Source organism: Eubalaena glacialis, chromosome 3 (genome assembly GCF_028564815.1).
Source record: "Eubalaena glacialis isolate mEubGla1 chromosome 3, mEubGla1.1.hap2.+ XY, whole genome shotgun sequence".
Classification (NCBI taxonomy): domain Eukaryota; kingdom Metazoa; phylum Chordata; class Mammalia; order Artiodactyla; family Balaenidae; genus Eubalaena; species Eubalaena glacialis.
In genome coordinates this window covers 22,266,236-22,281,058 of record NC_083718.1, presented here as the reverse complement: position 1 = coordinate 22,281,058, position 14,823 = coordinate 22,266,236, and the positions used below count along the sequence as shown (strand labels likewise).

General features: G+C 50.1%; 1 protein-coding gene across 2 annotated transcripts in view; it reads left to right on the top strand.

The window, feature by feature from the left end:
• The window catches only part of CAPN8 (calpain 8), a 72,417-nt gene extending 68,323 nt beyond the window's left edge, over positions 1-4,094 (top strand). For both annotated transcript variants that reach the window (XM_061185340.1, XM_061185339.1), the window contains 3 exons: positions 2,091-2,207; positions 3,026-3,084; positions 4,071-4,094. In XM_061185340.1, the coding sequence (XP_061041323.1) occupies positions 2,091-2,207; positions 3,026-3,084; positions 4,071-4,094 (200 nt within the window). The remainder of the gene's footprint in view (positions 1-2,090; positions 2,208-3,025; positions 3,085-4,070) is intronic.
• Positions 4,095-14,823: the final 10,729 nt, after the last annotated feature.

The following is a 14,823-nucleotide window of genomic DNA, read 5'->3' as shown; positions in this document are numbered from 1 at the left end:
GGAGATTTAATCCGCTGTTCCTGAGGCCGCTGGGAGAGATTTCCCTTCTCTTCTTTGTTTGCACAGCTCCCGGGGTTCAGCTTTGGATTTGGCCCCGCCTCTGCGTGTAGGTTGCCTGAGGGCGTCTGTTATTCGCTCAGACAGGACGGGGTTAAAGGAGCAGCTGCTTCGGGGGCTCTGGCTCACTCAGGCCGGGGGGAGGGAGGGGTACGGATGCGGGGCGAGCCTGCGCGGCAGAAGCCGGCGTGACGTTGCACCAGCCTGAGGCGCGCCGTGCGCTCTCCCGGGGAAGTTGTCCCTGGATCACGGGAGCCTGGCCGTGGCGGGCTGCACAGGCTCCCGGGAGGGGCGGTGTGGAGAGTGACCTGGGCTTGCACACAGGCTTCTTGGTGGCGGCAGCAGCAGCCTTAGCATCTCATGCCCGTCTCTGGGGTCCGCACTGATAGCCGCGGCTCGCGCCCGTCTCTGGAGCTCCTTTAAGCAGCGCTCTGAATCCCCTCTCCTCGCACACCAGGAAACAAAGAGGCAAGAAAAAGTCTCTTGCCTCTTCGGCAGCTGCAGACTTTTTCCCGGGCTCCCTCCCGGCTAGCTGTGGTGCGCTAACCCCTTCAGGCTGTGTTCACGCCGCCAACCCCAGTCCCCTCCCTGGGATCCGACCGAAGCCCGAGCCTCAGCTCCTAGCCCCCGCCTGCCCCGGCGGGTGAGCAGACAAGCCTCTCGGGCTGGTGAGTGCTGGTCGGCTCTGATCCTCTGTGCGGGAGTCTCTCCGCTTTGCCCTCTGCACCCCTGTGGCTGCGCTCTCCTCCGTGGCTCCAGAGCTTCCCCCGCCCCTGCCACCCGCAGTCTCCTCCCGCGAAGGGGCTTCCTAGTGCGTGGAAACCTTTCCTCCTTCACAGCTCCCTCCCGCCGGTGCAGGTCCCCTCCCTATTCTTTTGTCTCTGTTTTTTCTTTTTTCTTTTGCCCTACCCGGGTACGTGGGGAGTTTCTTGCCTTTTGGGAAGTGTGAGGTCTTCTGCCAGCATTCAGTAGGTGTTCTGTAGGAGGTGTTCCACATGTAGATGTATTTCTGATGTATTTGTGGGGAGGAAGGTGATTTCCGCGTCTAACTCTTCCGCCATCTTGAAGCTCCTCCTTCCCTTTTTTTATTTTTGACTGTGTCGGGTCTTAGTTGCGGCACGCGGGATCTTTTGTTGTGGCGCGTGAGCTCCAGAGTGCGTGGGCTCTGTAGTTGCAGCACGTGGGCTCTCTAGTTGTGGTGTGAGAGCTTAGCAGTTGTGGTGCATGGGCTTAGTTGCCCTGTGGCATGTGGGATCTTAGTTCCCCAACCAGGGATCGAACCTGCGTCCTCTGCATTGGAAGGCGGATTCTTAACCAATGGACCACCAGGGAAGTCCCCTAGATGTGTTCATTTTATTTAGTTTTAATTATTTTAAAAATATTTCTTTATTTATTTGGCTGCACCGGGTCTCAGTTGCGGCATGCAGGATCCTTAGTTGCAGCATGGGGGGATCTAGTGCCCCGACCAGGGATTGAACCCGGGCCCCCTGCATTGGGAGCACGGAGTCCCAACCACTGGACCACCAGGGAAGTCCCAAGATGTGCTCATTTTAAACATTCTTAATATGATGGTTGCTAATGACCATCAGCGGTAGTTACCTTATGTTGGATGTCAATGTGACAACAAGTATTTGTTGAGCACCTTCCTTATCCGGGGAGGAGGGAATGTTGCTGGATTCTTTAGACTTTTCCCAAGGACTTTGCCTGTTACTGGGAAGGTGACAGCAATCACAGGGGACGGGGCTGTGAAGGGGATGGGCAGGAGAGGCCGTCCCGTCACCTTCCCTGTTTTTTCTTGCTGTGGCCAATGTGATGCACAGCTGAGTTAGTGCTGGAGCTACAGGCCTTATTCTTGGATCAGGGAGGAGGCTCATCCTGTTGAGGATTATCTAAAAAGAGACGGATTGGATGACCAGACCCTTCTGGTATCTTTTGAAGGGGGCAGCGTCAGGCCTGAGTCAGCCCTGACTTCTGCTGTAGACAGGGCCAAGCCCCCCACTCCACCTATAACCTTGGCCCCCCTCTGCCCATAGGTTTCACCCTCAACAACCAGGTACAGCAGACCATCGCCATGCGGTATGCATGCAGCAAACTTGGCATCGACTTTGACAGCTTCCTTGCTTGTATGATCCGCCTGGAGACCCTCTTCAGTGAGTCACTCTCTCCTTTAACCCTATCTCATTTCTCCTGAGGTGCGGAGAGGGGCAGGGGGCAGGGCCAGCAAGCAGAACCAGACAGGCTTCAGAAACTGTGGCATCCTTGCGGGAGGGGAAGCAGAAACTAAAGGGGCTGAGGAAGCCCAAGCTGGCCACGCCCAAGGTGCTGCCTTCTCTGGGAGGTTTAAAAAGATTGTTGTGCACCTACTACATGCAGTCACTGGGCCAAATGAATGAGTCCCAGCAACAGTCCTTAAATGGCTTTTAACATCTATGCCTCCATGGGGATCATATTGAGAACGTGTGTCACCTCCCAGGGAGGGAATAGGGGTCCCCTTCTGGAAGCCTATAGATGGTCTAGTGCCCCCTTGGGCTCATGCTAAGGTATCATATTAAGGGAGGGAGTTTTCTTTCCAGTGAGGGCTGGGAAGTGGTAAATTCTAAAGGGGAAAGGTCAGTGACTGGATTACCCACAAATGGGGCAACCACCCTGTTCCACGACCCCATCCCCTACCCCTGTTGAAAGAATTGCAAGTTTCTAGAGCTTCTGAGGGGGGAGGTGGCAAAAGGACCTTCTCTGCTCACATCTGGAAGTTTGTCTAATTGGGCAGGGGGACATCTGCTGTCTAAAACCCTCACCCTGGGCACTGGATCCAGATCTAGCTTTTCAGGGTCCCTGAAGCTGAGTGGGAGCTGGGAAGGGTGCAGGGGCCGGGGGAAGGTACCAGGTGGGGTGGACAGAGGCAGCTCTCTGGCTGTTCCAAAGTCCAGGAACATCCCCATCTGATTTCATTCCTTCTCTGGCATTCTAGAACTGTTCAACCATCTGGACAAGGACCAGAATGGCATTGTCCGGCTCTCTCTGGCAGAGGTAAGTGGTTTTGATAAACTGCTTGCTGATGGTACTTGAACATTCTTGGATGGTATTGATGCCGAGCGCTGTTAATTCACACTGACTTGTCTTATTTCCATGCGGATACAACGCATGTCCTATGGCAGGCATTGCCAGGAGGAGTGTGATTATCATCAATCTTTCAAATATTTTTATTTATTATTATTATTATTGTTGTTGTTTTAAAGATAAAGCGACAGTTACATTTCAAATCATTTCAAGGATGCAAGCTCTTATTAATTTGGATGGAATTGTGGGTGGTAGGTACAATTTAAAGTGCCTAACTTTTAGGACCAGGCATCTTTGATTGACGTATAGAAGGATATCAGAAACACAGAATTAAATTGCAACAAGGTAGAGTGCAGATGCAAAATAAATGGGTGTAAATTACTGTGTACAAAGCCCATAATGTCTTACGCTGACAACATCGTGCCCTTCCCCTGTGGAGGGCTGCAGCCTATGCAGCAGGGCCTTTATTGGCCTGTGGGGATGCAGGTGTGGGCACATCCTGAGGGGCCAGGCCAGGAGGCATTGCCCTTGACCTGCTTCTCAGGCAGAGGAACTAGAGCACCAGGTTATTCCTGGCCCTGCCTAGCTGTCTGTGTACAACCACTTCTTTTCTTCTCTAGAATGGGAATGTCATTGACCCCTTTCAGTGATCTAGGGAAGGCCTTCCTGGAAGCATGTCTGTGGATGTCTACAAACACCCGCCCAATAGTGTTGAACCTGAAACCTTTGGAAGTCCCTTTGGGGCTAAGCTTTTCCTAAGTCACTTTTCCATGGGGCTCTGGCTCAGGGGGTAGTGACCTAGTTAAGGCCTTCCTTGCTTCCTCCTGTTGAGCAGGGCACTTACTGGAGGACACAGCTAGAACAAGTCATACCACGTGAGGCAGGACAGTGCCTCTGTCGCAGTCACACCAGTTCCTGAGGACCCCTGAGCTCACCCCGATCTCCTTCTTTTGCAGTGGCTGTGCTGTGTGTTGGTCTGACCCAGGGTTCTGGATATCGGTGACGCTCCCTGTCAGCCTGCCTGCCTCTTTTCTCCCTTTCTTTACAGTTTTGTGAACATTTATCCTCAAGGGGGCATTCACTGGTTATTCATCTCTTCCTTGCCGTTTGTTGTTCCCTGAGATCCTGGCCTGTCCCACTGCAGCAGTCCGGGGAGCCCGAGATCTCTTTCAGCAGCATTTAAGCTGATCCCAGAGCACAATGGAGAGACAGAAATTAATTAAAGTTGTGGGCCAAAATGGTTTCTGCCTTCCTCTAGTGATATGTAATCTGGGGGGTGCCCTGGGGTGTTCCTGCTTTAGAAAAGATGTTCTTGAGCAATGATGCAGCCCAAAGCTGCTGAAAGATGGGAAATGTGGGTGAATTTCTTGGAGGAAAGGCCTGCTATAGATTAAACTGCCTCCGGGGACTGCCTTCAGGAAAAGAGCTGATCCCGCCCTTCCGAGGAGGGTGCAGGGAGGGTCTGCTGGGGGGAGAGGCCTTTCTTCCTCACACGCAGATGGGAGAAATTGCTATACTGCAGGTCAGCATGGGCTAAAGGAAAGGAAAGGATAGGAAAATTCTTGCTGAGGGGAATTCTTACCTGACAAATAGCTTGAGGGGAAATGCAGTTCAGGTTAGTTTTGCTCATGGCGGAACACAACGATCTTTGTTGTTGGTAAGAAAATAGGTGCCATAGCCTAGTGTCCTAATGGGTAGTTGGGGACAGAGCTGACTCTCATACGCAGATGTTGGAAATGAAGTGTACAGGAAGATGAGTGTCTTAGTCAGTTTGGGCTGTCTGAGCAAATACCAGAGACCAGGTGTCTTATAAAAAACAGACACATTTTCTCACAGTTCTGGAGGCTAGAAGTCCGAGATCAGAGCAGCATAGTTGGGTTCTGGAGATCTCTCTCAGACTATAGACTTCTCATTGTGTCCTCACAGGGTGGAGAGCAGAGGGGAAGCAAGCTCTCTCATGATTCTTGGAAGAACACTAATCCCATTCATGAGGCGCCCACCCTCATGACCTTATCTAACCCTAATTAGCCCCCCAGGTCCCACCTCCTGATACTACCACGTTAGGGGGTGGGGTTTCAACATATGAATTTGAAGGGGATACAACCATTCAGCCCATAGCTGTGACCTACTGGAGAGAAAACACACATTTATGCCTTGGCCTCTGTATTAGTCTGATTAAGTATTAATTTTTGACCTCCAGAAGTAGAGCTGGATGAACGTTCCTTATAGGAACATGATTTATAAGTATGGTATAACAGCCATCAGCTTGTTTTTTTTTTTGAAGTATAGTTGATTTACAATATTGTGTTAGTTTCATGTGTAGAGCAAAGTGATTTAGTTATATATATATATTTTTTCAGATTATTTTCCGTTATAGGTTATTACAAGATATTGAATATAGTTCCCTGTGCTAAACAGTAGGACCTTTTTGTTTATCCATTCTATATATAATAGTTTGCATCTGCTAACTTCAATCTCCCAATCCATCCCTCCCCCCTTCCTCCCCCTTGGCAACCTCAAGTCTGTTCTCTATGTCTGGGAGTCTGTATCTGCTTTGTAAATAGGTTCATTTGTGTCATATTTTAGATTCCAAATGTAAGTGATATCATATGGTATTTGTCTTTCTCTTTCTGACTTACTTCACTCAGTATGATAATCTCTGATTGTATCCATGTGGCTGCAAATGGCATTATTTTGTTCTTTTTATGGCTGAGCAGTATTCCATTGTGTGTGTATATATATATATATATAAACCACATCTTCTTTATCCATTCATCTATTGGCAGACACTTAGTTTGTTTCCATGTCTTGGCTATTGTAAACAGTGCTGCTATGAACATTGGGGTGCATGTATCTTTTTGAATTAGTGTTTTCTTTTTTTTCCCTGGATATATATCCGGGAGTGGGGTTGCTGGATCATATGGTAGCTCTATTTTTAGTTTTTTAAGGATCTTTCATACTGTTTTCCATAGTGGCTGCACCAATTTACATTCCCAGTGTAAGAAGATTCCCTTTTCTCCACACCCTCTCTAGCATTTATTATTTGTAGACTTTTTGTTGATGGCCATTCTGACTGAACACCAGTCAGCTTTAATGCTGTCTTCAACTCTCCCAAGGCCCAGCGGGGGGAAGGGGTAGGCCCTTAACTGAAGGGGGCTGTGGGAGCTCTGGGATCTCACCCCTCAGGGAGAGGCTCTGGGACGGCGCCCCTGCAGGGAAAGTTCAGTCATCGGAGAGTGGAGAAGGAGCTATATTTGTTTGGCAGCCTGTGGGTCCCAGAAGTAAAGAGGTCCTTCCACGTGTAGTCAGAAGTATGAGGGAGCTTTCATCACCTGGGTCATCAGCAGGACCCAGCAGGTGTATGTCCAGCTGCCCTCAGGCTGCCTGGGGATACCACCCAGCCTGCCGTTGTCGGCCCAGGTGGTGTTAGTCTGATGCTCACTAGCCAGGTACAAGTCCCTGACCCACACCATTGTTTAAAAATAAAGTACTACAAAGCAGTTCTCCTTTACATTTCGAATATAGCGTGGCTGCCTAAATTGAAAGGACTGTGTTATAATCAGCTGGCAACAGGTAGTTTTATTTTTCAGGCCTACAAGCTACTTCAGGGAATAGTCTGGTAAGCAAAAAAACCAAACCAAACAAAAAAACCCAAAAAACAGCTTAGTTACAAAATGGATTTGCTTTGGGGGTCCCAGTCTCAGGGAAGTGTTGTTCTGGGGACTTCTTACCAGTACAGCCTGTGAGGCCAGCTAAAGATCTTAACACTGCATAGCTTTCCTCTTAGACACCTGAGAGTTTGCTGTATGCTCCTTTCTGCCCCCTGAATTAAGGCAGCAGAGGTGCTGCTTTTTGGTGTGGCCTCTTCATCGCCCCTCTATGTGGCTGCATCTCAGGAAAGATCAGCCCCTGCTGGATGGTGGCTCCTCAGCGTGGATTCCCCAGGGAGGCTCCTGCGCTTCCCTGGCCGAGCCCTCCCCACGTTATTGCATTAACGTGTTTCACGTCTTCCCTGTTCCTGTGGACAGTCTGTGAATGCAGTGTTCCTAATTCCCCCAGAGCCTAGAACAGTGCCTGGCACAGAGTAGGTGCTCAATGAATGAAACCCGTGTCCTTTCCTTTGCAAATGAGGAGGTACTGTAGCACTTGGGCCCCACTTTGTTTTCCCAGTAGAGAGGATGGGTTTGCAGTGGTCCCTCACAGCAATTTCCGGCAGCCCCAGAGGGGAACTGCTGATGTTTGGATGCCTTACAGCCAGCCTCCGCGGGCGGGTGAAGGGCTGGAGGGGGGGATGGCGAGAAGAAGAAGCTGTGTCCCCTGCGGGGTCCCCTGCTGAGCCGCTCCCTCCCCAGGCTCCTCCCCACCCCATGCCAGGAGCAGAGGGGGCTATTGCCTCCAGTGGGCTGCCTCCCGTGTTGGCGGGTCTTTGATTCATGCAGAGAATCTGTGGAGGCTCTCGGGTACCCCACTTCCTGGAAGGAGAGTGAAGCAGCTCGGCAGGAGGCTTGAGGCAGCGGTGGGGGTCAGGGTGAGCCTCCTTCTGTTCCTCGCCATCCTCCCTCGCCTGCAGAGCCCCGCCACTTCTCTTAAAGGCCGAGCTTGTTTCCTCACTAGTCAACGTGAGGACACACACGCCACCATGCCGCCCCCAGACTCAACTGAGACCTCCGGGAGCATGGAACCTGACACCGCGGCGGGAGGTGGTCAGGGGGTATCGAATATTCTGGGTAATTCCACACCAGCAAGGCCACCTCTAGCAAGTCCCCTTTCCCGTGAGAGCTTCGAGTCACGCATTATTAGCTTTCTGCTCACGTCACCCCGCCCAGGCAGGGGTCTCGGTAATTATGCACAATCGCAGAAGCAGCGTTGAGCAGGGCTGGGAGAAGCCGGTGGCCCTGCCACACGCAGCAGGGGGCTCTTCCCGCCAAGGTCCCGACAGCATCGGGTCGCAAGGCATCCTGTGCGACCTGCCCGGGGCACAGCTGGCGGAGGCCCCCGCCCTGCTCGGGACTCCCCTCCGTTCCTCACGGCCTCCCTAAAGCCAGCCGCTCCTCCGGGCTGGGGCAGCGGGGCACAGAACAAAGTCCTGCATCAGCTGTTCTCGCTCTGCCACCTAGGCTGACTTCTTGCCTCTCACTCCAAGCCTCACGCTGCGCAGCCTCTCAGATGCCCAGCATCTTTTCAGCTTTCGATGTTCCAGTTTCCCGCAAGCCCTGATCCTGTCATTGCTTCCGCTGTGGCTCCAGCACACGGCCAAACCCCACACCCCAGCCCACGTTTCTCTGCTCTTCTTCCATGGGGGATCCTATCCCCCCGGTCGACATCTCCCTTCATACATGAACCCTTCCCTTTGATTGATGGGCTGGGTTGACCTCGAGAGTTCACGTAATTGGACAGGGGACAACCAAGACACCCCCCCCCCCCCGACAACCTCTCTCTGCACTTCAGAACAGACAGTGTCAGGAAGGACCTAGTGCGGGGACACCTACCTGCCACCTTTGCCCTGCTCCTCAGCTCCGTGTGATAGACAGGGTGACTGTGGAGCCCATCTGTGTGATACAGACAAGGATGGAGAGGAGCATCCTGAATCCCACCTGCCTTCGATCCTATCTGACGCGTACCTGTCATATCTGAGCTGCAGTCTTTGGGAAGGATAGCAGTGGTCACTTACTAGTGGCAGCTGTGTGGAGAAGGAGGGCCCATCTTCTAGTGGGGGAGAGGGTGATGATTTGGAGTTTGCAAGCTGTAAATACACATGTTGACTCCTTACAATTTTGGGAGGCCTGTGTCTGCTTCACCTGTTGATTAAACATAGGGCTTCATGGGGGATGGAAATGAGGCAGGGGATATTGTCCCAGCCACTGAGTTATGAAGGTCTTGTGAAGGCTGATGGTCCTTCTCCCAGCTCCCTGCTGTACTCTGGAGCAGAGCCAGGGGTGCAGGCATGTGGAGACCCAGCAATTTACTGCCATCTGCTGAAACTTGCTTTTTCTTTTTTAATATTTGTTATATTTACATTCTTATATTTTATAAATTTATTTCTATTAAAATGATTTTATGTATTGTTATTTATTTATTGTTATACATTTATATGTTTATGTACACATTTACATATTTATACGTTATCAATATATAAATATCAAGATATATGATAATAATATATAAAATCAATATATATATCAATAAATATCAACAACATATAAATAAAAGGACTGTATACTGAAGTCCCATGTATTATCCATTACAATGAATAATTTTTAATATTTTACCATATCTGTTTTATCATTTTTGCTGAAGAATTTTGCTGAAGAAGTTTTTGTGAAAGTACATTGCAGATATCATGACATTTTACCCTATACTGTGCATCTCCAGCAAAGGACATTTTATTACACAGCCACAATACTATTATCCAACTTAACAAAATTAGCAATAATTCTTTAATCACATCTAATAACCAGTCTATATTCAAATCTCCTTGATTGACTTAAAAATATACTTTTACAGTTGGTTTATTTGAGTGAGGATTCAACCAGGGTCCTCATTTTTCCGGTTTTAATCTACAGCCATCTTCCATTTTGGGGGGTACTGAATGATTGATGCATAATTGCAGCTTTAAGAAAGAATATTGGTGATATGAATCTGCTCTATCTGCTTCTCAGTCTAATTAAATCTCATGCAGAGTGCCCATCCCCTCCGGTTTCCTCCCTCTCCCCAGGACCAGGCAGGATGGTCTGTAGGGACTGGAATCTGGGAAAAGGGCGTCTAGTTTTCCCTCCACTGTGGTTGCCATCCAAGCCCAACCCCCCCCCCCCCCCCCCGTCCTTGCCGGTGGCATCACCTGCTGGTGGCCCAGTTGGCTCCAGAACCATCTGAGCTGGAGCCTCCCCTTCTGGGCCACACCTGGTTTTTGTTCAGGTCACCTTGTTCTCTGACCCTGAGGTTCATGGCTCCTTTCAGCCAGTGGGGCGGGGCAGTACTCATCCTGGCCCTGAGGACGCCAGGCCCCCCAGGGAGGCCTGCAGACCAGCGATCTGCCTCTGAGTATTCACAGAGGGGAACGGCTCAGTTAGTAAAAACACAGGAAAGCACATGGGAATTCTCTGGGATTTAGAAGGTATCGTGGTTCTGTGCACAGTGTAAGCCTTCAATTTCGGCTTGTTGAATTGAATTGAATTCAGCAAGGAAGAGAAGATTAGGAGATGAGAGACATTATCTGGTGATGAAATTCAAGCCCAAATGTTCCTGTAGTCACGGTTATTCTACTTATGCTCTGGGAGGGATTGGCAGGGAGCCCGTTCCAGAACCTCACAGACACTCATGTGTGGATTTGCACGGTGGGCTTACCCAGTGGGCATGAGGGGCTTCTGTTTGGCCCCTAGGCTACTCCTGGAGACCTGGAGTGGAATCACCTCAGCCTCCTGAGGGCAGTGGGGTGGGTTCTCAGGGCGTGGAGCCACGCTCTTCAATTCTACTCAGTAATTCGATCAGTAAACGTCTTAAGCACCAACTACAAGCCAGGCTCAGTGCTCGCCCTGGGAGTTGTAGGGGGGGTGAGGTGGGATGGTGGGATGGTGGTGGCGCAAGGATGAATAACAGAGGTCTCTGCCTCCCAGAACCTTCCAGGCGAATGGGGGAGACAGACTCCTACACAAGTAACACAATTTGAAACAGTGTAACATCAGTGCTGGAAGAGAGGTACAGAAAAGACAGGCCACAAGAAGAGAGAGAGGTTAATGCTGTCTCAGGAAAGGGAGCAGGTTTCCTGCAAGATGGGTAGGAATTAGGCAGCTGGGACTTCATTCAGTCATTTGGTAAATATTAATTATGCATCAGCTATATTCTAGGGATTGTGCGGGCACCAGTAAATGAGAGGGAAAGGTGTTCCAGATGGAGGGAACAGCATGAGAGGAGGGAAGAACGTAGGAAAAGACAGAGCCTGTTTGGAAAAGCCTGGGCTGTGATTTTGAGGCCATCGCTGCATCCCCCCAGGACCTGCTGGACCAGGAAGCAGCCACCTTCCTTCCTTGCTTCTTCCTGTCTTCTGTGCCATGATCCTGCCTGGGGTGCTTTGCCTTTCTATATCAGAGGGAAAGAATTTCAGGCTATTCCCCAGAGAGGGCAGTATCCTTGGCCTCCTGAGGTTCAGGTTGCTGGGTAACGTCCACTTCCTCCACTCCCTGGGCTGGAAGCACCCCCAGAGCTCTGTGGGCAGCTGAGGGCCACCTTCTGTGGCTGCTGCCCAGCACTGGCTCAAAGCACCTTGATGTGCAGCCAGCTGTAGCTTCTGCAGCTGTGTCCTCACCACCCAGGGTGAAGAAGAAAAGGCCAACTCCCAGAAAGCCCCTGGGAGAGGCCAGAAACTTCCCCCTGGAGCTGAAAGCAATCCAGATGATTGGCCAAGGAAGTGCAGCTGGCCTCCTGCTTCCACCTGCATTCTTGAAACATTTACTACTAATTAATTTCTGAATTACACAACAATGCACTTCCTAATTACACAGGGGAAGCACTAGCAGCTATAAAGGGGTCGTTATCTGTTTCACGAGTGATTCTAATAGATGCTCTCCCAGAAATGAGAGGGACGGAGGGGCGGGGGGAGGAGGAAGGAGAGAGAGGGAGATTTTGGATCGATTGAGACAGAAGGAAAGCCTGGCTGGCAGGTCCTCCTGGTCTCAGAGGCTGGTGTCGTCTGGAGGAGCTCAGCTGTTTGGGGACCGCAGCAACCCTTCCAGGAGACATGCAGCCGTCTCTGGCCTCAGAAGGAAAGCTTCCTCGGGAACCCTGCCAACTGTACAAACACCAACCAACACGGAAATGTAAAAAATAACACGCAGACATGATGCAAACGTAATTATAGCCAAACATTATGAGGAGAGAGACTCACTGGGGACTGGCCACGTTTTCCTGTCTGTAAGTCCCATTTTGCATTGTGGTGATTAAAGCAGACTAATTTTTTTTTCTCTCTCTTTTCTATTTTGTTTTTACTGCCACATAGAATTTTTTTTTTTTTTTTGTATTTAGAGTAGATTGGATAGCACATTAAAACAAGTAAGTGGCTTTCCTATCATGTTGGAATACCGGATTATCAAATGTTTATTAGGCTCGTCAAACTTATTGAGCTCCTACTGTGTGCAGGGAGGTATGCTGGCCAGTGGGCTACATGAATAAGGTAGGCTCCCTCCTGTGGGTATGTCTCTATAGTCTGAGGAGAGAGACATGTGTAAAAACAAGTGGCTTCAGCATGTGGTGGAGACAGGCACAGGGAGCCATGAGGGCACTAGCTGCATCTTGGAGTTCAGGCAAGTCTGTGGAACAGAAGAGAGTGTGAACAAGGACTTTCCTCCGCTCTTACCTAGATCATGAGGGCTGGAGCCCTTCCCAACTCTCAGCACCTGATTTACAGGTGGAAGGCCAGGTATGAAGGCTGTAGGCTATGGGTGGTTCTCCTGAGGGGTGAGTTGTATCTGCCACGGTCCATCAGGGGACAGAAACCATAACATTTATTTGAACAGAAAGAATGAAATGAAGCAAATTGTTATCTAGGTAAAAAGTTATAACTAGTAATTGAATAGGTATAAAGAGTACTTAAAGGTACCGTGGAGGTAACAGCTGTGGGAAGCTACTGCGACGGGCTGAGTGAACAAAGGGAAGAGGTTGGAATTATTAAAACACAGAAATTTAGAGAGACCCCATCAAGCTGAAACTCAGACCTCTGAGAAGCTGGTGTCTCTGGAAGGGGAGGCTGTACCACAAGGGGGCAGGTTTTACAATTGTAGGAATAATTGCGGAGCGGGTTCACCTGCTGGGGGCGCCCCCTGTTGGCAGAGCTGAATATAGGGCCAGTGGACAGAGATTCAGAAGGTGGGGTGGGTGGTCCCATAAGCTGGAGGTTCGTTCATTCAGCCTTGATTTTTGAGTACGCGCAAAATATCAGGCATTTTGTGTCTTGGCCCAGCCTTGCAGCTGTGGAGGTGGTGAGGAAAGTTTATAGGATCTGCTGTCGAGTTAGGTATGGGGTATGACTGGGAGGGAAGAGTCGAGAATGATTACAATATTTTTGGCTGGAGCCGCTGAAGGATGGAGCTGACGGTAACTGCGGGCTTTAAAAAATATTTACGCCGTCGATGATTATAAAGTTATGAAAAGAGTCCATTTGAATTCACTGAGTAAATTAATCTGAAGCAGTCTTAATAACCTGAGATGTATAAACCATTTTGAATAATCCAGGATATTTCCATGTTTCCTGTTCACTACTCTTATGAAATTATTATTTTCCCAGACAGGTCCTGGGAGTGGAAGTGGCCTTGTACACTCTGGGGCTTTGCTTTCTCACAAAAAATCTTCTAGAGTTTTTTTATTTTTCCCTTTTTGATTCCTGCTACCTACCCATAGGTACCCCCCGCTCCTCCCCATTGCTAGCTCCTGAGGATTTGTCTGTCCTCACCTTTACCTGCTCAGCATTCTTCAGGGTTTCCTTCTCAATGTCTCCTGTTTTCCTTCTCAGTCTCCTTCTCTGGCTCCTTTAATGAGGTCAACCCCCAGATCCCCATCCTTTCTCCAGCCCAACTACCTCTGACTTGGTCTTGAGTTTCCAACTGCCTTCTGGGGATGTCCACAAGGTTGTCCTGAAGACACCTGAGGTTCTCCATGTTGCCAAATGAACTCATTCTTCTCCCTTTATACCTAATTCGCACCCGCCCCTCCCAAATCCTTGATGTCACTTAATGTCATCGCCTAGCCGTTCTGGCTCCAAGCTCAGTCATCTTTGATGCCTTCCTCTCGCTCATCCTCATAGCTGATCCATCAAGCTCTTACCTCTCTGTCCCCTGCATCGGGAATTGCTTCCTAAAGCATCAGTGCATCACTCTGGCTCCTTCTCAAAGCTCTCAGTGGTGTCCTGTTGCCAGCAGAATGATAGTCAAACTCTTAGCACGGTGTCCAAGAGCCTCCTTGGATGGGTCCCAAGCCATCTTTCCAGACTCCACCCCAGTTTCATGCTACCTTTGCTGGGGCTCTTCCTTCCACCTGTGCTTTCCTTTTGTCCCTCCCCGGCCTACAAATACCCCACCCACCCTGCCCACTTCCTTCCACCCCCCATGAAGGTGAAGAAGAGGACAGTTTCTTTACTTTTTTCCAACATGCCCAAACTCAAATTATAGCCCATTCAGTTCGAGCCTCCCAGCCAGGCAGAGAGAGAAGCCCGGGGCCGTGGACCAGAGAGGAAGGGTCTGCAGGACCCTGAACTTGAGCGCTTGAAGGCCCATCTGCCCACCCCAGGCACAATTTTAGTCCAGTCCAGAAGATGGCTTTCCACGCTGTCTCTCACCGTCTCTGGAGAAGAAGGTGCTTCCCTGCAGTCTGTGATGGGCAGGCCCTTGCATGAATTAATCAGCAAATTCCCTGTATTTAGCCAAGTGTCTGCAAGGAAAACCACTGCAGACTGAAGGGGTGTCTTCCGGGCTGTCTCTGGCCTTTTACTCTCACTGAGTTCCTGGCGCCCCAGGGTCCTCAGTACAGTCTCTCTTTAACTGGATCTCTCAGGACCCCCTTCCTGAGACCCGTCCAGCATCTGGAGCTGCCCTCCACCCAGCCTCATGCTAATGTCTCACCCCTGGGCTCTAGAGGAGAGAGCTGGGCATTCCTGGGTCAGTCCTGCTTGTTCTTTTCCAGCAGGGTGGTGACTGCTTCCTTGGCTTCTCTTTTTTCCCACGT